Source organism: Haliotis asinina, chromosome 9 (assembly GCF_037392515.1).
Source record: "Haliotis asinina isolate JCU_RB_2024 chromosome 9, JCU_Hal_asi_v2, whole genome shotgun sequence".
Classification (NCBI taxonomy): Eukaryota; Metazoa; Mollusca; class Gastropoda; order Lepetellida; family Haliotidae; genus Haliotis; species Haliotis asinina.
In genome coordinates this window covers 18,088,181-18,113,971 of record NC_090288.1, presented here as the reverse complement: position 1 = coordinate 18,113,971, position 25,791 = coordinate 18,088,181, and the positions used below count along the sequence as shown (strand labels likewise).

Below are 25,791 nucleotides of genomic sequence, written 5' to 3'. Positions count from 1 at the left end.
AACGTGTCAGGGGAGAGTTTGTTCACTGGCCATACACCAAGAAAAGTGTCAGGGGAGAGTTTGTTCACTGGCCATACACCAAGAAACGTGTCAGGGGAGAGTTTGTTCACTGGCCATACACCAAGAACAGAGTCAGGGGAGAGTTTGTTCACTGGCCATACACCAAGAACAGAGTCAGGGGAGAGTTTGTTCACTGGCCATACACCAAGAAACGTGTCAGGGGAGAGTTTGTTCACTGGCCATACACCAAGAAACGTGTCAGGGGTGAGTTTGTTCACTGGCCATACACCAAGAAACGTGTCAGGGGAGAGTTTGTTCACTGGCCATACACCAAGAAACGTGTCAGGGGAGAGTTTGTTCACTGGCCATACACCAAGAAACGTGTCAGGGGAGAGTTTGTTCACTGGTCATACACCAAGAACAGAGTCACGGGAGAGTTTGTTCACTGGCCATACACCAAGAAACGTGTCAGGGGAGAGTTTGTTCACTGGCCATACACCAAGAAACGTGTCAGGGGAGAGTTTGTTCACTGGCCATACATCAAGAAACGTGTCAGGGGAGAGTTTGTTCACTGGCCATACACCAAGAACAGAGTCAGGGGAGAGTTTGTTCACTGGCCATACACCAAGAAACGTGTCAGGGGAGAGTTTGTTCACTGGCCACACACCAAGAACAGAGTCAGGGGAGAGTTTGTTCACTGGCCATACACCAAGAAACGTGTCAGGGGAGAGTTTGTTCACTGGCCATACACCAAGAAACGTGTCAGGGGAGAGTTTGTTCACTGCCGATGCCCTGGACTCGGACAAGACGGTTGACGGTTCCTGCTTTTCTGCTATGAAGATGATACGTCGATAGCCTTTTCAACAGAGATCAGCTATGATTACACAATGCCAATACGACAGTGGTCAAATGTAACATATGTCATATTTGGCATTATGCTTTCTTAGTAAAGTACACATTCTAGTACTCTTTTGGTTTAGTGCTATCTGGGACTCGAACCCGCCCCTTCAGAGTCAGGCACCTACTCGCCCGCCTAACACGCCTCACCAGGTTATTGTCCTCATGTCAACCATGTTTGGAAAGCTTTGGTACTGGATTAGTGTAATCTTAGTCTTGAGATACATGTCTGGGAGAATTGAGCAGCGCTCTTAAGACCTCGAAGTAATAGAACTGACTAGTAGTGAATACGCCAAAGGATAGTCGTGCCGGAATATTGAAGTACAAACAGTGAACGTTAACCAGTCGCGTTGAAGCCATCACAGTCTTCTAGATAGTTTGTAGCCTTTGTTTCTGCACAGAACTCAGCCGTGAAGGTCAGGGGCAGAATTGGCCTTCAGCAACCCAGCTGGTCGTAAGGGGCGACTAACGGGATCGGGTGGTCAGGCTCACTGACTTGGCTTTACCCATGCCATCGGTTCCCAATTGCCCAGATCGATGTCGTTGATCACTGGATTGTCTGGTCCAGACTCGATTATTGACAGTCCGTCGCCATATAGCTGGAATATTGCTAAGTGCGGCATAAAACTCAACTCACTCACTCACTCGCTCACTCTGCACAGAGCTGAACAGACGGTTTCAAATGGTCTCTTTGTTTCTAGTCTAGGCAGGTGTATAAGAGGAAGGAAATAGGTTATTTGGCCATGTATTGAACTATACCAGATAATCGATATGCCAGAGCTCTTTTCGAAAGGCGCTCGAACTTTACTCATATTCGTAATGAATCATATAACAAAAGAAGGGAACAGAAGTGATGTCTGTTGTGATCCATGCTTCTCGTCTACATGTTTCACTCCATATTTAAGAAAAATGTCATCGATCTACTGATATTACATTTGTCTATGTGTAAACTTCTTACAGAGCGAGCGCCCAAAGAGAACCAGAGGGTTACTGAGGGCAAGCTGATGCTTATGAACGTGAGACGTACAGACACCATGGTTGTCCAGTGTAACGCCTCCAACATCCACGGCTACATCTGGTCCGACACCTACATCAGAATCCTTGGTGAGCGCGGGGTATGACGTTACGTAACGGTAGAATCTGTTGCAGGAATCACAAGGTTCAGGCTCAAAATAATTTTGCTTTGGAAAATGACATGATATATATGAAACAATGCAGACAACTAATTCCTGCTAATAACATTTCAAAACAAAATATCATCTAGAATTCCCTTTGATATAATTCAGGGAAATACCTGTTGCAGTTTTAGAAATAATAATTAATGCTTCTAAATTGATCACAGGATGACCAGTCAACAATGAACATGAACGGATTATGCCGAGCAACACGTTACAGCAGTCTGACATGTGATGTGGCCTTCAAAACATACCATCCACACGATGGGCGAGATGCATTTTGAAACAACCACAAAATACTGATGAATTTATTTTCAAAAACGTGTAGGTTTCCACAACACGTGGTTGCTGTCCCAGTTGGTGGATGTTCACAAAGGCAATGAAGTTCTTTAAAATGAATTATGAGGAAAGTCATCAATTAAATATAATGTTCTGAAAGATTATGTTGTGCATGAAGCAATACAAACAATCTATTACTGCCTTGTTCCCACAATATTTCAATGCAAAATATTAACAGTTATCGTTCATGTAACAAACACTTTGAGAGGAATATACAAACGGCAACATGTAAAAATACTATGGACGATGTAAGATGAGATATCCATCTGTTTTCTAGATAGAAACTACTGATTGTTGAGAAACTTTCCAATAGGCAGGACATTTTCTACTTAAATGTAATTTTTTTTTCGCATTACAAAGTACCGCTTCTTAACAATTCTATTGCGTAACTGAGGTGGAATTTCGAACGAACAATTGGTTCTAATCTGTTATGCTATTCACATCCTGTTTACAGGATCTGGAAATTATACATGAACCTTGATGACCTGGGTATTTTGTACAACAGAGTTTCCCTGTACATGGAACGGACATTTTCTTAACACAAACATATTCCTGACATGACTGTTTTCTAGCCACTCCTGCGGCCATCAATGAACCTGCGCCTACAGAGGTGAAGGTCATCAGAGGGGAAAGGGCAATGCTACACTGCCACCACACAGGTCACCCCGAGCCGAGCCTCGTGTGGTTCAAAGGAGAGAAGAAACTTTACGTAGATGGGAGATTCGAGCTGTTTGAGAATGGATCTCTGCTGATCGAAGTGAGTGTTATCAGGACGGGTATGATATAAGTCTCTCTAGCATCACCACATCTCAGTCAGCTGATGATATTCTTGTGTTCAGATGAAATGATTGCCTATTCCAGGAAACAGGTATGGCCTGCGTTTATCGGGACTTAGAATTTGAAGTTCACAAGCCTTGGCGAAAACTGAAATACATTTTAGAACTGCTGTCTTGAACTGAAAACAAACTCAGGCATGGCATGTTGAACAGGTTTATCACTGGTGCATGATCTTCACTGGATACTGACTGGAAATTTAGTGAATGTCTTCCTTGTATATCATGCAGACGACTGAACCATCAAACAATGGGACATGGAAGAGGTGGGCTAGCAGCCGTGTTATGCTGCTGCTGCTGCCGGATCTGTGGCTGTAATTCCATGTTGTCTTTCAGAAAGCTATGATGAGAGATGGTGGACTGTTCAAATGTTTTGTACGGAACAAATACGGCGAGGACAGCCGTATATACACAGTAATCATAAGAGGTAGGTCATTCCTGGTAGCTCTTTTATTGCTCTGGTGAATTGCATGTATATGTCAGCCATAGGCATGTACAGGACTTGTAGCCTGACATGGAGGAGGGGCATTTTTCGAAGGAAGTGCATAGGATTCTGTTCACCTGAGTGCGTTGCTTGAATTCCATGGTCCGGTACAAAGAATAACTTCCTTTGTGGTGAAACCAATCCATGGTTTGTGAATATGTCCAACCTAGCCCGTGTGCATCTCACATGTTTCTATCAGTATTTTCTAAATAGGAAGTATTGGGAACATCGGTGTTTTGCCGAGGATATATATCATGACACAAAGCTGAATTCAATAGATTGAAAATCAATTATACAGAACTGTATGTTAACAGTGTGACATTCCTTGTATGGAGATGACATCACAATCTTATACTTGGTGACCCCACCACCTCTCTTTCAAAATTCCTGTATCCGCCCATGGTTTACGCGTAATGTCATGGAACTCGTCGTACTGACAGGAAATGTCCTACTGCCAGCAATATATGTAAACAGACGAAGTAGTTGTGCATGTGATTCCCCCTGGCATTCCGCAGGTGCCAGGGTCCCTCTTACATCCCCCCCGCCACAATTTGGACACTCGGGTATTCATAAGGATAAGAATTTGGAAAATTTATCTATGGAAACATGTATGAGAGAGAGAGAGAGAGAGAGAGAGAGAGAGAGAGAGAGAGAGAGAGAGAGAGAGAGAGAGAGAGAGAGCTATATCCAGAATAAACTGTTGTGCAGTGCTTGAGACTCTGACGGACAGTTAGCTGCTGTACGCTTCACAGAAGTAGTGAGTCTGTAGCTGTGATTTGACTGAGTCCAGAGTTGGTTAGATCTCAGATGTGGGAGCTCATTCCTTAAATTCGGGCAATTTGGAAACAATGTCTGGGTTTTAGTGCAGTAGAGACTGGTGAGAGGATCGAAAAGGTCTTACAGGTGGACATCATGTTATCATGTTATATGTGTGAAGACTTACCAGCAATGTCTTTGAGCGCCAGCTGTATGTGTGCAGAAACCTTGAGGCTGACATTCCAATTGTTCAAAGCTGCATCCGAATGAATGTAGTATACTGACATGCTTCTTGTTCAGACCCAACACGCATTGTGCACGGTCCTAAGGACGTATCTGTGAGGACGGGACAGAATGCCGTGATGCAGTGCGAGGCCGTCACTGACCCTGCTGAGGCCAGCAACCTCCGCTACGTATGGAAGAAGGACAACATAACGCTGGACTTCACCAACCCTCAGTTGAAGCGGCAGAACGGCAGGTTGGCCATGGCCAAGGTTGCCTTGGCAGATACAGCTGTGTATACATGTATAGCAACCAACGGCATCGACTCCGACATGGCTTCTGCACGTATGCTGGTCCAAGGTAAGGAGCTTGTCATGCTGTTGGATATTCGATACGAGTTGGCATAGACAAGATAATTCAGTAGACAGTTCCACCATTAAAGTTTACTGGAAGGCTACATCAAAGGCTGTCTAAGGCTATAGTCAAAATGTTCAATAAGGCTTTAGTTCATGTATCCAGACTGAAGTTAGAGCCATATTCAGCACATACACAACTCCTTCTACATGTAGGACATAACGCCTACTACAAAGTTGAAACTTGAATAATTGGATGTGCAGGGTTGCATCCCTTTGGTGTCCCAGATTGTGGGTTCTAATTTTGGTTTGCGCATAGTTCTTTAGTGGTCAACGACATACCCTTGCTCGTTTGAGTCATAATATAAAAATAGTAAACGTCTAAATCGTGCATTACTTCAGGCTTCCACAGTGCTACGACACTGATCAGTGCAGCCTCACACTTCTTACTCGCAGTACTCTGTCAGGTACCTGTGTTAATACAAGTACTTGTATGAAACTATGAAGACCCTATCGCCAAAGCAACGTTACTATGCAAAGGTTTCCGAGTCCACGTGAGCAACATGTTACTGAAACATATATTATGTAAATATGAAAGTTACCTAGAAAAACAGGGGAGGTATTTTGTAGAAGGTGGAGTATGGAGGTAAATTGCTTTCTGGCTTAAAGTGATCCTTCCCGATTTTCACCACAGCACCCCCAGGCCAGCCGTCGCAAGTGACACTGTTACGATGTGACAAAAATACCGCCACCATAGCCTGGAAATTCAACATTTCTCAAACCAACCACTCACCTCTCAAGCGGTTTTTTGTCGAGTACAGCACAGCGTATGATCCAGGAAATTGGTACAAGATAAAAACTGTTGGGGGAAATAAACGCCAAACTAAAGTGGAGTTGTCGTCCTTTGCCATGTATACCTTCCGCGTGAAGGCAGTGAACGAGATTGGGCCCGGCATTCCGAGTGCCCCTACCATGGATGCTTGTAAAACACCTGCAAACAGGCCAGCTTCCCACCCCAAGAAGGTGAAGACCATCACAGATACAACCAACGTCCTGGCGGTGGAGTGGGAGGTATGTACAATCCACGTGATCTGAGGGTGGTGTTGGGTGCGTTTCGTAAGTTACTGGTTACTCGCAGTGATGGCAGGGCAATGCCCATTAGGGCTCTGGAGTCGGGAGACACATTGATGGTAGGATTGGCAGGGTGGAATAAATGGCAGGTATGGGATGCGGGTTGCAGTGATATTAGGATCAGAGGGATGGTGAGGAGAAAGAGACTGGAAGATCAAATGAGCACGTGGTCCCTGATCTGTTGCAGCCGATGCCACTCATCCAGCACAACGGCCCCGGCTTCCATTACGTCGTTATGGTCAGCAAGGAGGGCGACAACACTGTCCAGAGCTTCATCGTTAACGACCCTTTCAAGGACCGTTTTGAGATGCCAGTTGATAACGTCTACCAGCCCTACACCGTAACAGTCAAGGCCGTCAATCGTAACGGCGAACCTGCTGAGCCCGCCCAAAGTCACAGGGGCTACTCCGGAGAGGGAGGTGAGTGAGTGAGTGAGTGAGTGAGTGAGTGAGTGAGTTATTGAGTGAGTGTTAACTCCCATCATGGTCACATCCCCTTATGGCCCCCGCCGGAACGGGGGTCTACGTATTCAGTAGCGTCAGTAACGCGATATCTCATGGACTGTTGATACTTATCAATGTCTTCAAATTTGGTCACAGCCTACATGAGGGGATTACAAAGACATCAGTCGGTTTGGGTAACCTTGACCACTTTTCAAACTCTTGTTAACGCGATATCGCATGAACTGTTGTACTGAATGTCTTCAAATTTGGTGACATCCTACATTGTGGGATTACACAGACATCAGTTGGTTTGGATGACCTTGATCTTATTTTCGATGTGGCCACGGCACTTTGTTCATTTTTCAAACACATGTTAACGAGATATTCATGAACTGTTGTACCCAATGTCTTTGCTGATTGACATTGGAGGATCACACAGACACCAGTTTATTTTGATGACCTTGATCTTATCTTCAAGGTCACTCCGACTCTTTGACCACTTTTCAAACTCTTGTTAATGCGATATCTCATGAACAATTGTACCCAGTGTCATAAAACATATCTCATAAACCATTGCAACAATGTCTTCAATTGTGTCGCCAGTCTGCACTGGGTGATTATGCAGATACCAGTCATTTCACGCATTTTGTATGTGACCAAAAAATAAAAAGTGAATATGCTATAAATATTTCATTCCTCTTTAGCGGCGGGGGACATTACCTCATCAGTAGCAAACACTTCATTTTAACAGTGACTTGCGTCAATGGTGTTTCAGTCCCGCTGGTCTTTCCTGACAATTTGACTCTGAGCGACTCATCGCGCCTGGATGAAGGGCAAGCCTTCTTCTCGTGGACAGGGGTTGGAGACGACCCAGACATGATACGAGGAAAACTGCAGGGATACATGGTATGGTTTGAGGGAATGTTGCTGTGAAGGCTTGAGAGAAACTTAGTGATGATTAGGTTTGAGGGGAGGATGGGGATGATGAGACTTGAGGGGAGGTTAGTGGTGATAAGGTATGAGGGAATGCTTGGTATGATGAGATTTGAGGGCAGGTTGACGATGACATTATTTGAGGGCAGGTTGACGATGACATTATTTGAGGGCAGGTTGACGATGACATTATTTGAGGGCAGGTTGACGATGACATTATTTGAGGGCAGGTTGACGATGACATTATTTGAGGGCAGGTTGACGATGACATCATTTGAGGGCAGGTTGACGATGACATTATTTGAGGGTAGGTTGGTGACGATGAGATATGAAGGGAGGTTGGTGACGATGAGATATGAAGGGAGGTTGGTGACGATGAGATATGAAGGGAGGTTGGTGGTGATAAGGTTTGAAGGGAGGATGGTGGTGAGGAGGTAGGGTTTGAGTCGGCGTGACTGGAACCGAAAGTTCCTGTGTTAGGAATCTCTATAGTCAGGGACGACAATGGGAAAAGGCCAGGGTTATGGTTGTTCTTTTGTGGGAAACATGATCTTTCCGTGGGAAGATTTAAAAATTATTACATGTGACATGTGTATTTTTAAGAGGCGACTAACAGGATTGGATGGTCAGACCAGGATGTAATGATAGTTGCGTATACCGGTGTTAATGATGTCCGTTTTTGGCCCTAGGCTTGGTTTACAGAAGGACATATGGAGTACTGCAGACGGCAGAAACAAACTTTACATTTGATGTAAAAACTCATGTAATGTGGATAAACTATGTTACAACGTGACACCAGGGACTATCGGTTAAATATTCGCAAAGCTGCATGTGTAGTTCTGTACATCTAATACATTTGGACGGTTACTCTTGATAGGATAACCTATCATCGCACCATGGCAATCTTGGTTCTCCTTCAGATCCGATACTGGAAGCCATCGGACCCAGACAACATATTTGAAACCCTGGTTCCACTCGAATCAACGGAAACGTCAGGAACTCAAACATTAATCCGGAATTTGCCGATGTACTCCGATCTTCAGGCTGACGTCACTGTCGTCAACACACATTTCAAGAGCATCGGCAGCAACGTCGTCAACTTCAGTACTCCAGAGGGAGGTACGCCATTGATATATACATCTGAGTTTGTCCTTTACAAGATGGAAGGATTAAGTATAATCAAACACTCATCCTTCCGGTGGTACCAGTAGTCACGTCACAGTTCTTGTGGATCTGAAAAATCTGAACATCAAAATGAACGTAGCTGAGTGTCTGTTGTTCAAAGTCTGTTTCTCTTTGTGATTATATTCGTGGTAACGTGTGGGGCACATGGTGAATGTAAATCAGGAGGTACATTTGACTGGTTTTCCCTGTTGACAGTGCCGGATCCCCCTGAGTATCTGAACGTGCTGCAACGTGGAGCCATCCACTTCCTGGTGGAATGGGGGGAGCCAGCCAACATTAACGGGGTTCTCACTGGCTACAAAGTGGGCTACAAACAAAGTAGGTGCAACAGCTATAACACACTACCTTCCTCGGACTTCAGTGAGTGAGTGTGTGACTTTAGTTAGCCATCTGTAAATAATCGAGTCTGGACCAAGTTTTTAACGTTTTCCCTCAAACACAGCAGGCGTACAATGTCCTTTCAAATACATTGTGCTTAGTTTATTCACGGGTGTTATTTTCTGATGTTTTAAAAAGTGAATTATTCGCAGTTGTTGGTGTTTGAGGAGTAATAACATTATTGTGTTCGCTACAGTGGACAGCACAGGAAATGTGACGGTATTACCAGTGACCACAAGACGTCGCACTTTCGTTAAGGATCTCCAGGCCAACACTGAGTACCGCTTGTATGTGTGGGCACTCACGATGAAGGGCCAGGGAGACCCGATCTACAAAGACGCTACGACGGCCAAGAAGTCCACAGGTATTGCGTGGTGTCTTATATCTTCAGTTTGCATGCTGGTTTCAGGTGGTTTGAGTGGGAGTTCTGTTTCTTTCAAATTTGATTGGTTGTATTCATGGTATGTTCTTGTACAGAAATTGTGTAGAAGTAGAGAATAAGTATGTTAAGTAGCCTGGTTGTTATGTTGAGTCTGACTTATCTGATGTTGATATCATACCTACTGCTGTGCAATGGTTACTGTTGTGCGTGGGATGTATCCATGAATACGTTCTACTTGTAACAAAATGGATTTCAGCAATTACAAAGCCACAGATTGTAGACATGGCACCGACGGACACAGAAGTTGAAGTTACCTGGGATCTCCAGAACAGCTCGGACACTCGAGCCGCCTCACATTACCGCCTGGAATACAAACTGCTGGGTAGGTGATATATACATGGTATAAACTGGTGACGAGGTGATACATACATGGTACAAACTGTGACTAGTTGATATATACATGACACAAACTGGTGACTAGGAGATACACACTGGGGAGTAGGTGATATATACATGGTATACACTGTTGACTTGGCGGTGTATACATGGTACAAACCGGTGATTATGTGATACATTACATGGTACAAGCTGTTAACTGTTTACATGATACAACATATTGGGTAAATAAAGCATGTGGTATATGCGTTATTCTAGGATGTTGGGCAGGTAGTACATGCTAGTCATCCAGACCATATCAATGTAACACCAGGGACAGACGTCTGGATACGCGGGGCAGGGGTAGACGACTTCCTGTTCTCCCAGAGCGTGTACGGCCTGCACCCCCAATCCACCTATGAGGTGCGGGTCGTGGCAATGGACAGTGGGCAGCGGACGTACAGTGACGCAGAGCAAGTCAACACGGCGGAGCGAGAATGTGAGTGGTCAGATGGACTCACCTGTGTTTCACTGTTTACCCCCACTTCCCTTACTCCATTGAAACTACTAACACCATCGCAAATACTTCACCTTCTACAGCTGCTACTACCACCACCACTAAACTACTACTACTACTACTACTACTACTACTACTACTACTACCTTTTGACTTTCCTTCACGATTTCTGCATCAGCATATGTCATATGCTGAGTTTCTGTGTACTCACTATTCTGGAAATAAAGCGCCTTGCATGTACAGTATGTGTGCGTTGGTTTGTTGTGAATGCTGTTGTTTAACTCTTCTGTACAGTATATTTGTTTCATGCATGTTCACGGTTCTGTGAGTATTTAGTTTATGTCAACCATGAATTATGTCTCTAATATGTGACCCACATGTCAGATGTCAACTGTGTCTCATGTATGACCATCATTTCAACTATGACCTATGTCCCAACTCTGAACCTGCATCTCAACTATGACCTATGTTCCAAATACAAACCTGCATCTCAACTATGACCTTTGTTCCAAATATAAACCTGCATCTCAGCTATGACCTATGTTCCAAATAAAAACCTGCATCTCAGCTATGACCTATGTTCCAAATATAAACCTGCATCTCAACTATGACCCATGTTCCAAATATAAACCTACATCTCAACTATGACCCATGTTCCAAATGTAAACCTACATCTCAACTATGACCTATGTTCCAGCTATAAACCTACATTTCAACTTTGACCCCTGTTGAAAATATAAACCTATATCTCATCTATGACCTATGTTCCAAATATAAACCTACATCTCAACTATAACCCATGTTGAAAATATAAACCTACATCTCATCTATGACCCTTGTTGAAAATATAAACCTACATCTCAACCATGACCCATGGACGGAAGTTGATTTGACGGTGTGAGGTAAACTTCTACCAACGTTCACAAGCAGGAAACGTGCCGAGTTGACAGGTTCTACTGTTGGGAGACGCCGTGTGGATGCTATGAACACGCCAGACATGTGAAGGATAGACTGTCGAATCACTCTTCCACCTATTTTCTGCCCATAATGAAAACGTCCTTTGCGAAGAGGGGAACCTTCTGGTATTGTTCCCTTAACGTTTCCAATTTCAAACCGAAAAAAGCTATCATACCTAAACCATTAACACCAGCCGGGTCGGCTGACGGGTCGTCAGGCTTGTCGACGTCATCAGTGCATGTCATGGTATCCTATTTGTTTAGATCCTGATGATGTCAATCACTGGATTGCCTGATCCAGACTCGATTATTTGCAGAATATATACCAGTTACCTTTATTGGAAGTATGACTGGAACAGTGGCAGACCTGCAGTGGCAGAATGCTTTAACCACCAGCCTACCCCGTTGGTGGAGGTTCAGGGGTCGACGTGAAAGCATAACCGCATAGGTGCAACTATAAACGATGTATTCAAACCTACCTGTGTGACTTGAGCGGTCACAATGTGCATGCTAAAGAGAGAGTCCAGTTTGGCGTATGATTCATCAGTTTTGTCGCAAGACCCTGGCATGAGTAATAAATGCGTGCGTTTCAAGCCAAATTCGTTAGAGTTGGCAGGCATGAAGTAGTGGTGTGATGATTCATTGATACGCATCGATCCATGTCCAGTGAATCGATACATGTTTAACATTGTTCTGTATCCCGATACGATACTTAATGGACCACGATACATCGATGTTTTTCTTTGATTATTGCCAAATCGCGATATCTGTTAAGAAAGAGTTACTATTGTTTGACGAATAAAATCATATTGCATACGTATTTTCCCTTCGCAGGTTTCTCGGAAAATCTTTCATCAGGAACTGTGTCAAATATGACACTCGCATGTAATTAATATTCTGTGTATAAATGTAATTATCCCGAATGAACAATAAGAACCGCTGGCGCAATTTGACGAAATACTGTAAAATTGTTTTGTTTTGATCTTAAGGTTTTGTAGTTGGTGTTAGAATGAAAGATTTTAGCATCTGGAATGTAGCGCCAGCCTTATATCGGGATTCCTATCGTATCGCAGCTTTGGCAATATATCGTCGTGACTGATATTGTAGTATCGTGATGTATGGTATCGCAGGTTGTATGAAGTAACCCAACCTCCTTTTCTCCTCCAGACGAGTATGAATATGAAACAGACTACGGCTCTGGGAACGGGACAGGTGATGACGAAGACATGACCACTCAAGACGCTGTAACCTACAACATCGTGGAATCAACACAGCCAGACATGCAACAGCAGACGACAGAAAGCATGATGGCGGAAGCTTCAACAACAAACAGAGAACACACGACTACAGTGATGTCTGAAACAGGGTCGTCTACTACATCTTCTGTGTCGACCACGAAGGTGATAGACATCGAAGCTGGAAGCAAAGATTCGTCAACAGACTCGGGAATAGTTTTACCTGGCAAAAAAGGTGAGGCATATGGTAAGCCATTAGAAGATGTGTTGGGTTTAGCGTAGGAGAACAACGTAGCATGAACGTTTTTATACTTTTCTTACAGCCGAAGCTGACAGGGAATGGGAGCTGCTGGTGATAAGGATTAATCGAGTTGAACGGATTATACAAGTAATTGTGTGGAGGGAGATACTGGCGAGAGGAACACCCGTGGATTTAAATAATATTCACAAAATTCTGCTCGAGGGACGAAAACACCATCAAATACCATATCTTAATTCAGTTTAACAAAGGTCATGGTTGTATTTTGTATATATCAAAGAAAGGACCAGGGATATGGCATTTACAACTGCAAAGGCAACCGGTCAAACTTAATCAGTGGTGTGTCATGAGTGAGTGAGTGAGTTTACGCCGCTTGTAGCAACATTACAGCATTATGATAAGGGATGATCACACATGGTATCCACGTGAGGAATAGCACTGTTTCTTCGGCCTGACAAGCTAACAGTTTAACCACAAAATACCCCATCGCCCCGTGTGCGTCATGAAGATATATGACATCAAAAGGTACCAGATATATTCCAATCATAACACAGGGTGTCACGGGGTGGGGTGGGTTAGGGTGGTGGACAGTGAAGAAAGAAAGACAGTGATTTTTTTTCAAAGAAACAATATTATGAAGTTCAGTGTCATTTATTGACTGAACTGTCCCAACATTGGGCGAGGGTGTCATGAAATGATATTACTCGTATTTTGGGAAATCACGTTGCATAAGAAGGGGATCGGCACCCAACCCCACCTCAAGTAACCCGTAGTATAATTGCCATTATCTTTTCAGATGTTTCACAAAGTGGGGATATAATCTACACTGTGGTCAAGAACGACGCACCATTAGATCTTATATGTAGGATGAAGGGACATCGTTCCCGTGTGAAATGGTACAAGGACGACGTATCCGTGTTGCGGTCATCCGACAACATCGTCATGGTGGATCACCACCGGGTGACCGACGCTCGGCTCATCATCCTGAAGCCCCGGATGAGTGATGCGGGGATGTACAAGTGTATGGTCCATAGGAACAGTCCCAGCAAGGGCCAGTTCTTTCAGGTGACCTTGAAAAAGGATATCAAGGTGAAACCCTGCGTTGTCTCGGGCAATAGCGCGAGTAGAGTACATTGGAGTGGTATCGTATGTGGCTTATGTCTCGTCTTCCGATCTCTGACTCTGTCTGTCTCAAGCTGATATAGCACCTCGCCAATCTAGGACAGTTTATATAACATTTCGTGATGTATGGGGAACAAACTGGCAGCACCATTTTCCATCCATGAATTATCAGAAGTCCGTGAAGGAAAATACGGCTACTGTCAGATTCAAGGGAACCATCGGACTTAAACTGGGACATCGTCTCGTCAGTGCTTAAACTGGACGTCCTGCATCAGTTCTTAAACTGTGACATTTTTACGTCACTACTTAAATTGGGATATCGTTAAATTAGTGCTCAAGCGGGGACATCGCTGCGTTATTGCTTAAACTGGCACTCGGTTTTCAGTGCTTAAACTGAGACATCGTCTCGTCAGTGCAGACATTTTGGTGTGGCAAGTACTAGCTTATACTAACACTGAAGGTTACTACAAACGCAGCACTGACAGCACTAGTGCAGACTATATACAAACCGTGTGCGCAAGCATCGATATACGGGAAAGGATCGTGCACTAATGTTTCCAATTTTATTGTCTGCAGGCTCCATTCGCAATGCATTGTGAGATTTATGCAAATCTTTTTTTTTACCTATGTGTCTGTGAAATAAGTTATAAAGTATCAAATGTACACGTACAACGATTATGTAAATCCGTTAACGTTAAATTATTATCTGCTGACTTTGGCTGTTCCATAAAAACGGCCTTGGTGAGGAACATCAAGCGTATTTATGCACTGTTGTACTCAGTGTTGGGTTACGGTATCGAGGTAAACATAACATGTCCATGTGTTCAGCAGACCCGATATATCCAACTGATTGTATGATTACTAACTTACATCGAATCAGATGCCGTACATATATGCACGAATTTAACGCATATAGTCACTGGTGATCGTTGATCGCAATGGCTTATCAAGTTGTTGGTATTTCCAACTGTACAAAATAGACGTTGTTTGCACTCTACAGAAGCGGTCACTTATTTATTGATGTTCACATTGAATGTATCCAGCCCTAAAATCTGTGTAAATATGCTGTGAACCTTTAGTCATCCCTTATGACTTAGGAGAGTTTATTCCCATGCTTTTTGTACACTCTGTGCAGCTCGCCTCGTTATCTGTCTATGTAAGTACATTCCCAGTGATGTCACGAGAGGCGTATGGCCTGTATATCCCTAGGGCCCACATATTGGTAGACTTTATCTAACCCTTAGATCCAACCATGTGGTTGTTGAGATTTCCATGAGCATTTTACTAGTCTGTCTCACAGTCCCTGAACCACGTTCTTTTACCTACTGCTCAGCAATGCTAATGCCCCCTGAATGAAGCAACTCTAGATCTAGATTTCTCCAGGTTCTGAATCTCTGGTCTCAGTTGGGCTCTTTTTCAATTTAAGTGTGTTTACTTAACTTGCTACCATCAAAATTGTTTCTATTCAGAGACTAAGCGCCAGTCTAACATTTTACCAACAATTCAAACGTTGACGAGAGGGCAAGGGAGGTAATTCATATTACCTAGCCACCAGAAGTTTTAATGCACATTCAGGGACCATTCGAAACAATTTTGGAAAGCCATGTTTTCGTGTCATTCGGTTTTTTAATACAGAATTTCTCGAAAACTTTATCATTACCAGTGCTGTTCATATCACCAACCCAACAGTGAGGCTGTTTTGTAACGCGGGTGATAATGAGACTGTGACTCCTGAAAAGGGTCAGAGGGTAAACATTCGTCTTCGAATGTTTCAGCCTAGATTCGACAAACAACCCACGTACTAAATATATGTATGACATCCGCTTGTTAAAATAATTGCAAGCCCTTATCCCGCCTGGCCACTCGTTTGCCTATTTAAAATACGAGTATTAACTGTTTACAGTGTCTAGATGTGTATCGTTAAACTCATTTTTTTCCCCAGATAGGCCATCTATAATTTATTTATCAAGCACTTACATAACTCTTGGCTCATGCAAGTTTCGAATTCTATTCTTTCTAGACCTGAATCACAGGTTGTCAACCGAGCAATGACTGGGTACCCGACAGGATGAGAATCTTCCCTTCAGCAGGCTTCACCAGTGTTACTTTTCTTGCCCTGGAGGAACTCGAGTTGGTATGACCCTCATGTCATACAGTCGGTGTACTTTGCAAATTGGTCGTAACAGTTAGTACAGGAAGGACCTGTTAAGCCTTTGATATTTTAGTGTTTGGCATTAATCCTGCTAACGTATTCATCATGTGTTGATTTCTCAGCCATGTTTATTTATAATGTACACAGCCATCACGTTCATGCTGTAAATAAACGCAGTCTCTGCTCCTGTATTTGACCGAATGTATCATTTGGCATGTATTTGTTTGTTGTTTAGCGAACTACTTGGCAATATTCAAACAGTTTGTAATTAATCGAGTTTCGACCAGTGAGCGTAGCCACCTGATCCCTTTAGTTGACGTTAACATGAAACACAGGTTGCTGAAGATCAGTTGTAACCAGGATCATCATCGGATGCTTATGTAAGGATGACGTTTAACACATGTCGAAGAAGAAGAGATAGAAGAAGTTTATTCGTATTCAAGGCCTCGTGGCAAAAGTTCAAAAGTGTATATACATCAGGTCGATGTCCAGTTCAGGTCGATGGAAAGTCCGTCCAGTGAATTATATGCCCTATTCAGTGAATGAATACGTATTAATGGTCACGAAATAAACCTTGGACCAGACAAACCACTCATTGGGGGAATGACTCTACTATCTATCAAGCAATGCTTGACTGCCCCCCCCCCCCCATCTTACAGTGAATATGGTGACCACTGACCCATAGTGTCCACTGTTGAGAAGTAACGTCGACTGTATCACGCTGGCAACACAGATGCCTTATGGTGTCGGGGAGGACCAGTATATTAGATCTTACATACTGCGGTACTTTATCAAGGACATATGAAACACCAACACTGCCCACTGTGTTCTAAAATGAAGATGACCGTTCAGTTATCACCGGGATGACTAGGGAAATTCAGTGCGTCACACAAGATACATCTTCGTGTCGTTAACTATGTTCGGAACAAAACAAACGGTTGAATTTTATCTCAACGGAATCAATATGAAACTATTTTCAGGGTGCTTCATTTATTTTCCACGGCACATGGGTACTTTCGCCAGCAAAGACTTCTATCGTGCCCTTAAAAGTACATAGCACACACATCGCTTATGCTGTAAAGAAAAAAATGTTCTTAAGTTGCAGTTAACAATATAAAACCACCCCAAATAAAATCTTCATTACACCTGACAGAGTCTTATAAACACACATTGGAAACAGGTTAAAACACTTCAGTGTAATATCAGGGGTATCAGAGAATATTCCAGATTGTACACGCATACAACGCGGCCATCAAATCCCAACGTCCAGATTAGCTGAGTTAGTGAGTGAAGCGTTTTGAAAATTAGTGTAGGTTCGATCCCCCCAAATCGAACCTATACTATTGTCAAGGATTCTCACGTTTAGTGAAGTCCTATATTATTATGTCCTCATTTTGTGCTGTTGATCCAGCCTACCGAATATGCCCTTCCCTGAAACAAGACACAAGAAAGGTAATTAAAACATCGGAATTTCACAAGAATATCTTTAACTTTTAAGGGAATAAATCGGAATTTGATACAATTATGTAAAACATGTATTAATTTATAGGTTCTATTGTCTACAACCAGATCTTATTACACGTGTTAAAGTGTCTAATTCAGGGGGCCATCGTCCAAATATTTCTTTAAAAAAAACCCGAACTATGTAGCCCGGCCATATGTTAATTATTTGTTATTATTTAAGCTGCATTCTTAATTTTTATCACACCACTGCGTATATTATCTTGTCAGCTACCTTGTTCCTCCTTGTCACTTCCATTAATTACTGCATATGACATTTATGGCCTTTATTGGTCATCCCACTTGGCTGTGTCTGTCATCACATCAACTGTAGAAGTAAGTGCTATTGTTTCTCTTTCTGTCCATTGTTGAATCTTTGCCCATTGTGTATACTCACATCTATACGGCGTGTGAGTATGGAGTCCGGTCTTCGTCTTCAGCAACACATTCATTCGTCTTCGTCAACGTAATGCTCTTCATCTAATACCGAACTAGTTCCCCAACGACCACAGCCACCCATTCACACGCGCATAGGCAATGTACAATCGTTCAAACATATTTAATCCATAAATGTACAATCTACGATTATTTAGATAAAAATCTGAATAAACAGATGTACAATCTACGATTATGTAAAACCAGATCTAAATCCACAAATGTTTAATCTACAATGTACGATGACTGGATGATGCATCCACGCCATTAATTGTATCTACGTGACAGCTGAGTCAGCAAAAGTACATGTAACTGAAAATGTACATGTAGCCTAGAGGTATTCTAAACACTGCCATGTAAATATAACATCTTATCATCTGGACAAAATAGCTGACTAGGAGCAAGAATTATCTCTGAAACGTCGAATGAAGAATAAAAAAGAAGTACTGTTATCAATAAAACGTGTTATGTGTTTAAAGTTATATTGTTGTTGTTTTTAGAATATCTCAAACATGGGAGTATATCATATATACTTTGTAAATCACCAAGGTGTCAATATTAATTATTGTTGTTTCAAATGCATATTCCTTTAAAGTCAAATTCCTCCATATCGAGAGATTTAATTCATTCAAAAGGTATGATCCTACTTTGTCATTCTAGGATGCACGTCGCATCACAACACATCTTTAGAACTAATTTGCATAAGGAAAGGATGAACAAACTCACCACTGAAAAAGACGGGCTAAAACAACCAGTTACGAACATATCATAGATTACCTTGTTTCGAGGCCTTTACTTTTCTTGAACCAAACTGTTTGAGATTTCCCAGGGCTGTTAACAGAGAACATGAAACGCTTAGGATGAAACTTTAATAGGGTGAACGCACATTAGATTTAGATTTGACATCGGCAGAAACATAAGGTGATATCCTGGAATGGGTCACTATCTTAGATAGTGTGGCTGCTGACACAGTTTCATAGTACAGTCCTGTCCAACGTTGATGGATTTGTTCGAGATCTGCCCCTGTTCAGCCAGCAGTTGATGGATACCAGATAGAATGAGATATCACTTAACCATCCGACACCTCAAAGACAGTTAAGGTCGGCTTTGATAGTGATATTGGGAAAACGCCATACAAATGGACTGTTATTATGATATACTATCCAAAACACGACGTAAACGAAGATAAGATATGCTAATGCTACTGATTGAATTATCGCCATTGATCGTTGTAAGCAGGGAGCCCCAGCCTGCCGTACAAGACACGTCAGTGTCCACCATAGCACCATATCTTGATGATGCCATGCATACAGTGATAGATGTGGTTTGGGTGTTCCAGTGGTGTAGTGGTGGGCGTAGCTGTGTCGTAATTAGTGGTGTCTGTGTTGCGTCCCATGTTGTGTTGGTGGCTGTGGTGTCTATATGTAGTGCTGCATGTGGTGGTGGTGCCCCATGCAGTGGTGGATGTTGTGGTGTCCCATGTAATGCCGGTGGTGGTGAGCCATGTATTGGTGAATGTGATAGTGGTGTCTTATGTACATGTATGGTGGTGTCCGATATTGAGAAGATTTCTCGCTTTAAACAAAAAGTAAACAAGACATAGTGAAATCAATATTGGGAATCCACGTAATTTTATCAGCAGTTAGGATAGTGAAACAAGAGCGCGTGCGGTACGTGATAGCGTTAACTTAGACCAACCTAACCTTTCTCGGAGTTTTATTTAATGTGCAAACCCCCTTGAAATACAAACAAAGAAAGTGATTTGAAATTATGATCGTTTGTTAAACAACTTTCATTAGATGTTCAATCGGCAAGGTAAAAATATGAGAATTTACAAACTTAATTTCGACGGTAAACAGACTATAGTCGCAGAATAACACGAGTGAGTCACATATTCACAACATTCCCATCAACGGACGACAGTTTGTTTTAATTCATTTGTATTTAATGAGCCATACAACTATGTCACTTTGGGTTTAATTTGTAATTTTAAATTTACAGCGGGTCATACCTGTATTGTTACGTTTCTTGCTTTTTTCTCAAGATTATCTGGGGTGTGTGTGGGTGTGAGCCTTAAGCTGGAAACAGATCTCCCAAACACACCTCCTTAGTTTGGGAACATAGCTCTCAAAGACACCGAGTTATACACATGAAAAGCATGCATTTAGTTCTAAATTTTGCTACATAAAGTCTTGTTAAGTTGAATTCAACACAGTTGAACTATCAAGGAGGAGCTAAGGAAAATGCCTTTGTGAGTACATTTATGGTTTCAACAAAGTTAAATAAGTAGATCTGTCACTTTATGTTGAAGATTAGAAAATATATTCTTTTTTACATTGTCTCTTGCAGAAACTTTGGGTATCAATTTTGGTCTTATATGAAGAATTTAGCTGTGTTAAACACGACATGTTATGGTTGTCATCACGTGACTAGCGACCAGGTATTTATTATTTCAGACTTAGGGGAAATTGCTCCCACTTCTGGTTTCGTGATCATCCGGCAGTACTACACGATTCTGGAAGATGGCAATATACAGAACAGTTATGCATCACATGCAGGATTACAAGCACTACCATTGTGAACTGTGGACTTTGTTTATGGACATTCAATGAACTTGTGTATGCATTCCACTGTTGTTTAGTTTGCTTTGTGACTATGGCTGTATGTATAATTTCAGACAGGTTTGAGTGATTTGATCTCTTTTGACATGTCAAGATTCTTCATGCCATTATATGTACACTTAGGTTACAATTATTCTCATGTTGGACAATGTCATGCTTTAAGTCCACTGCTTATGCAGTGACGCAACAATCTAATGTATACATCTGGAAAAAAGTATTGCAACAACAAAATAACTAAAGGCTGGAATTTCTTTGATTTTGATGGTGACCTAGTTGTAGAAGAAAACTCGTACTTTTTCATCTCCTCCATCTGTTGCATCTCCCAAACACACCCATGCAGAAGCATGCAGGAAAAAATGCACGTTTAAGTCGTGCACCAAGAACCCTATAAAAACACACTTTTTAAAACCTTGATCAGTTCAGTACCGAATTCAAAGAGCACAACATTTCTGGGCACACTGGTGAAGAAAATGGGTCCTCCACAATTGTCGACAGCATTGAGATGGCAGATAATTGGAATGAGGCACGCTGATATGTCACTGCGCCAAATTGGTGTTCAAATTGGTCATCATCCATCAACCATCAGCCGCATTTTGAAAAAGCATCGGGAAACTAATGATGTGAAGGACAGAAGGCGTTCTAGCAGACCTCGATGCACTACTTACAGGGAAGACAGGGCCCTTCTGAGGCATGTGCGGCGAAATCCTTTTGCGCAGAGTAATGTGTTAAAACGAGAACGGCTGCCCAATCGACGAATTTCCGACAGAACTGTTCGGAATCGACTGAAAGCTGCAGGTCTTCGTGCTAGACGGCCTGTTAAACGTCCGCTGCTAACAGCTGCTCACAAAGCTGATCGTGTGGGCTGGTGTAGTCTGTCGTACAGACTCTGAAGTATATATCCAAGAAAGCCCACGCAAGTCTAGAAAATGTGGCAAGTCTAGATTTCCTTAGCTTCAGGGTCTGTACCAATCTGCTGAATCCATAGCCAGTACATGGCTAGTAATTATCAGTTGATCTGTAGCTGTCACTGGTGTTTAGTATAAATTCATGGGGAGGCTCCCAAAATGGCCCCCACACTTGGCTCAGACATCCTGCCCTGTCCCTGTCCTCTGTCCTCTTACCGGAAGGCAACATGTGTCAGGTTTTATCCAAGATTCCTGATCTTCCTTCCTGGAATACTGGCTTCCTGAGCGAGTCCCTCAACTCACAATGTCTTCGATAGACTAACAACTACCATCTGAAATGAACATATTTTACGGGGAAAAGGTCATAGTAAAAGAAATAAGAATTACATAATAAAATGGAGACTGAGACTTTCTTCACATTCAGAAGCTAAGGGAATCTAGACTTGCCACATTTTCTAGACTTGCATGGGCTTTCTTGGATATATATATTTGCTTCAGGATCTGTACAACATCGCATATCATTGATCAGTTGTTTTGTGACTTCGGTTCCACAGGACTGGTACAAATAGATGGCAGTCTTTTCAAAGGGTTTTACAAGTCGGCACAAAGTATTGTCCATATGAGTGACGTCATGTGAACATTTTCCACATACTATGTGTGTTGAACATTTCCTGTTAACTGTTACTTGTAAAATATTTCAATCAAAGACATGGCTCTGTCTTACTTCTTCCAATAAACAGTTTTCTCTTGTTCCATGTGATTTCAATCAAACTGCCGTATATAAAGCAGACATAGTATTTTGATTTGACAGAAAACTTATATTTGATATCTTTGTTGGAGTAACGCCATAGCGTTAGTCTCAAGAGATGTTACTATGTTACTATGTTACTAAGCTATGTGGTTGAGACACTTGACACTTCCCCTGAGCTGCCCACACCACACTGAGAGGGAGTAGGGGTCGGGCTGGGTAGGGTGATGTTGGGGGCAATGAAAAGTCCTGTCACATACACCTTCTGTGGCGTGATGAGAATCTTTGCATGTGTTGAGAAATTCCAAGAAATTATCGCTCTGCAGATTTGTTTAGTCTCTGAAAATGAAGAAAGCCTCAGGGCTCCATTTCATTATATTATTTTTTTTCACTATGAACGTGTTTTTTTTCAGTAAAATATGTTCATTTCAGAGACTAGCTGTTAGTCTAGGGCTGGTGTTGGGACCGCAGGAACTGAAACTTGGCATCGTGGAGAAAGGTCCATTGGTCCGATGAGAGTAGGTTTTTACTCTTCATGACAGATGGCAGAACCCGTGTTTGGCGACAGAGAGGCATCGCTTACACACAGAGGAACATTATGGAACAGGTCCCATTCGGCGGTGGATCTTTGATGGTATGGGGGATGTTTCTCCTACGATTGCAAACTGCATCTGGTGACTGTAAGAGGGAATCTCAATGGCGTTAAGTATCAAAGAGACATCTTGCAACAGGTCGTTGTTCCACACTTTGACAACCATCCTCTCCGTACAAGGACTGTTTTTATGGATGATAACGCTAGACCTCACAGATCTGCCCTGGTTCGCGATTATCTTCGTCAGGAAGCCATTACAACATTACGCTGGCCTTCACGATTCCCTCACATGAATCCAATTGAGCATGTGTGGGACATTTTAGGGTGTAGGATACGACAAAGACAACCTCCAATTCAAAACCTCGCACAGCTTGATGTGGCTCTCAATCAGGAATGGAACCAATTGCCTCGAAGGCAAATCCAACTCCTTGTTCGGTCAATGAGGCGTGTTGCTGCAGTTGTTGCTGCTGACGGAGGTTACACCAGATATTGATATTCTTGTCTGATTTAAGGACTTCAACAGTAATTCTAGTGACATTGGTATTCCATTAACGTCTGACCAATAGTACCTTACTGCTATGACAATAGTTATTCTGCAACCAGTTTTGTGTTTTATGCGATTGTTATAAAATGACAAGAATGGATGGAAAATATGACGAATACATGCAGTTTTGTTTTCATTTTATTGTCAGTAGTCTATTTATCTCACGAATGATGGGTTTTAGTCCATTTTTTTTACACAACCATATCATACAATTCGTATATGTCACAGCAGATTTCCCAAATCCTCGTGTTGCAATACTTTTTTCCAGATGTATATTTAGCCTAAGAAGGGTTGTATTTTTCATTGGTAATATGTGCTGAACGGACATCCATATGGTCGACTTTTGATTTGTGACATGTATTGTATCAGCCGTTGACAATGTTTAATAATACCTTGCATACATAAATCTGTAATTAATGAAAGAAATTGTTTTCTTTTGTTTCAATAAAGAATATTACCAGGTCTTACTTGGCTCACGCTAAATCAGAAAACCTGTATCTGAGCAAACACTTGTGAGTAGATGTTTTCAATACCTTTTTTTTTAACCCTGTGTTGGACTGGGTTGCGTTAGGTGACTGGTTTGCCCTTTCTCGTTTCCAGCTGCACACTTTAAGCGAAGCCCGTTTGGAGACTAATCACCGACTCACCGTGATGTGAAATATATATCGAGGGGGCAGAAAGCCTTGAAATACTCTAGAGATAGGACGACTTCAAAGAAGCCGACATAAGACCGTACAGACATGTTTTTCCTACTGTACTTTCAAGAAAACATACATATTTACCATAATGTCTCAGCACTGTATAGTGCACACTCATGTCCCTACAGTATCCAGCCACGTAGATGGATAAATGATACTATTTGCAGCATGGAAACGGAGAGGTAGTGTGGGTTAGTTGATTAAGTGTTGGCTTGTCATGCTGAGTGTCAGCGTTCGATTCCCCACTTAGGTATTATGTATGACGTCCGCTGTAAAGACATCCGAATGTATCCCCTTTAAGTTTCGTTGAGTCATTTTATGTGAATATGTATTAATCGTGTGATAAAAAACCTGTTTCAACGTGTTTTGTTAATCGTATCTGAACATAGTCAAGAAGACAGAAGTGGACCTAGGATTCCTCGGAACGGCGACAGAGGACCAGACGGGCAGGTGTTTCCAAGACCTAGGACATGCCCACTTCTGATGTCAGTCATTGGAATATTGCCAAAGCGGCATAAAACCACACTTACTCGCTGTTAAACATATACACATGAGAGAAATGTGATTCCTGATCCTGATGCATGACTCATTTCTTTCAGACGCAGGAACCCTGGCACATTCTGAATTTGGTGTTGTGTCCCTCTTAAACCCTTCCAACCGGACTATAGTCCACTGGCTCTCCGAGGGACCGATAAGATGAGCTTTTGTCTCATGTTGGTTCCATCGTACGTCTGCTCTCGGCGTAGCCCCCGCCGACTGTACATGGAGTAGGTTTGGTGCTAGGACCTGATTGTACAGTCAGGATGGTTGTTACAGTAACCCAGTTAGTTTAGGGTTGGCACTCTGTGGCCCCAGTCTTTTCAGCATCCCCAGTAGGCCCAATACTGACTGCACTTGACCGGTAGATTTAAGAAATTAAGTGATAGTGTAGATAGAGCCCCCATGCATGCCCTGTACGATGCCATTTATAGATGGCATAACTTGGTGTTAACCCACTATTCCGTCCTTCAGTAGGTACTTCGAGTCCCGGATGGGCACTTTGAGGGTCAGTGTACTGGCCGACTGCGCGGCCACCTGCTGGTAAAGTATTTCATTATTTCAGTTTAATATTTACTGGTAAACACATAAGATGATCCACGACCTGACAAATGACCCCAATTTGCATACTTGGGAACGCCCCACAGAACGATCCACTTGAAACAAGAGGGAGACAGGTTGTCTGATAAATATCGAGAAGTTCATTTTCCCCGTGCGTTGCACGCATGAGTTGTTATAGCACACTCGATTTGGGAACAGGTGCAATCCCAACGAACTGAATCAACACAATATACTGAGCGAATATGTTTAGGACCACCGATCCATTTCACGAAGCAAATGACATTTTCCTGGGTATTTAACAAAATTGTTGAATATCTAAAATGCTTGTCAATGCCCCAATCATCTATTTGTCTTCGTCTTAACTAAAGGTTAGCGTGGAATATCAGTGTCTTATGCCTGAAATTGCAGTCTTATCATTCGAAAGAATATGCGGTGTTGTTTTAATGGGTAAAGATGACTTTTCGTCTGCTAAATATTAAATAGATAATAACTACATATAGTTAATTGTGTTTCATTTAACTTT

At 42.4% G+C, this 25,791-nt stretch overlaps 1 protein-coding gene across 5 annotated transcripts in view; it reads left to right on the top strand.

Moving 5' to 3' along the window:
• The window catches only part of LOC137295526 (neuroglian-like), a 48,167-nt gene extending 31,839 nt beyond the window's left edge, over positions 1-16,328 (top strand). For 4 of the 5 annotated variants that reach the window (XM_067826902.1, XM_067826903.1, XM_067826901.1 and 1 more), the window contains 14 exons: positions 1,858-2,001; positions 2,984-3,168; positions 3,581-3,671; positions 4,785-5,066; positions 5,754-6,130; positions 6,378-6,609; positions 7,409-7,539; positions 8,487-8,685; positions 8,947-9,069; positions 9,326-9,493; positions 9,768-9,893; positions 10,221-10,385; positions 12,527-12,829; positions 13,650-16,328. In XM_067826902.1, the coding sequence (XP_067683003.1) occupies positions 1,858-2,001; positions 2,984-3,168; positions 3,581-3,671; positions 4,785-5,066; positions 5,754-6,130; positions 6,378-6,609; positions 7,409-7,539; positions 8,487-8,685; positions 8,947-9,069; positions 9,326-9,493; positions 9,768-9,893; positions 10,221-10,385; positions 12,527-12,829; positions 13,650-14,053 (2,930 nt within the window). In that variant the 3' untranslated portion in view covers positions 14,054-16,328. The remainder of the gene's footprint in view (positions 1-1,857; positions 2,002-2,983; positions 3,169-3,580; positions 3,672-4,784; positions 5,067-5,753; positions 6,131-6,377; positions 6,610-7,408; positions 7,540-8,486; positions 8,686-8,946; positions 9,070-9,325; positions 9,494-9,767; positions 9,894-10,220; positions 10,386-12,526; positions 12,830-13,649) is intronic. The other variant, XM_067826904.1, reaches the window with a different exon arrangement.
• The last annotated feature ends 9,463 nt before the right edge of the window (positions 16,329-25,791 follow it).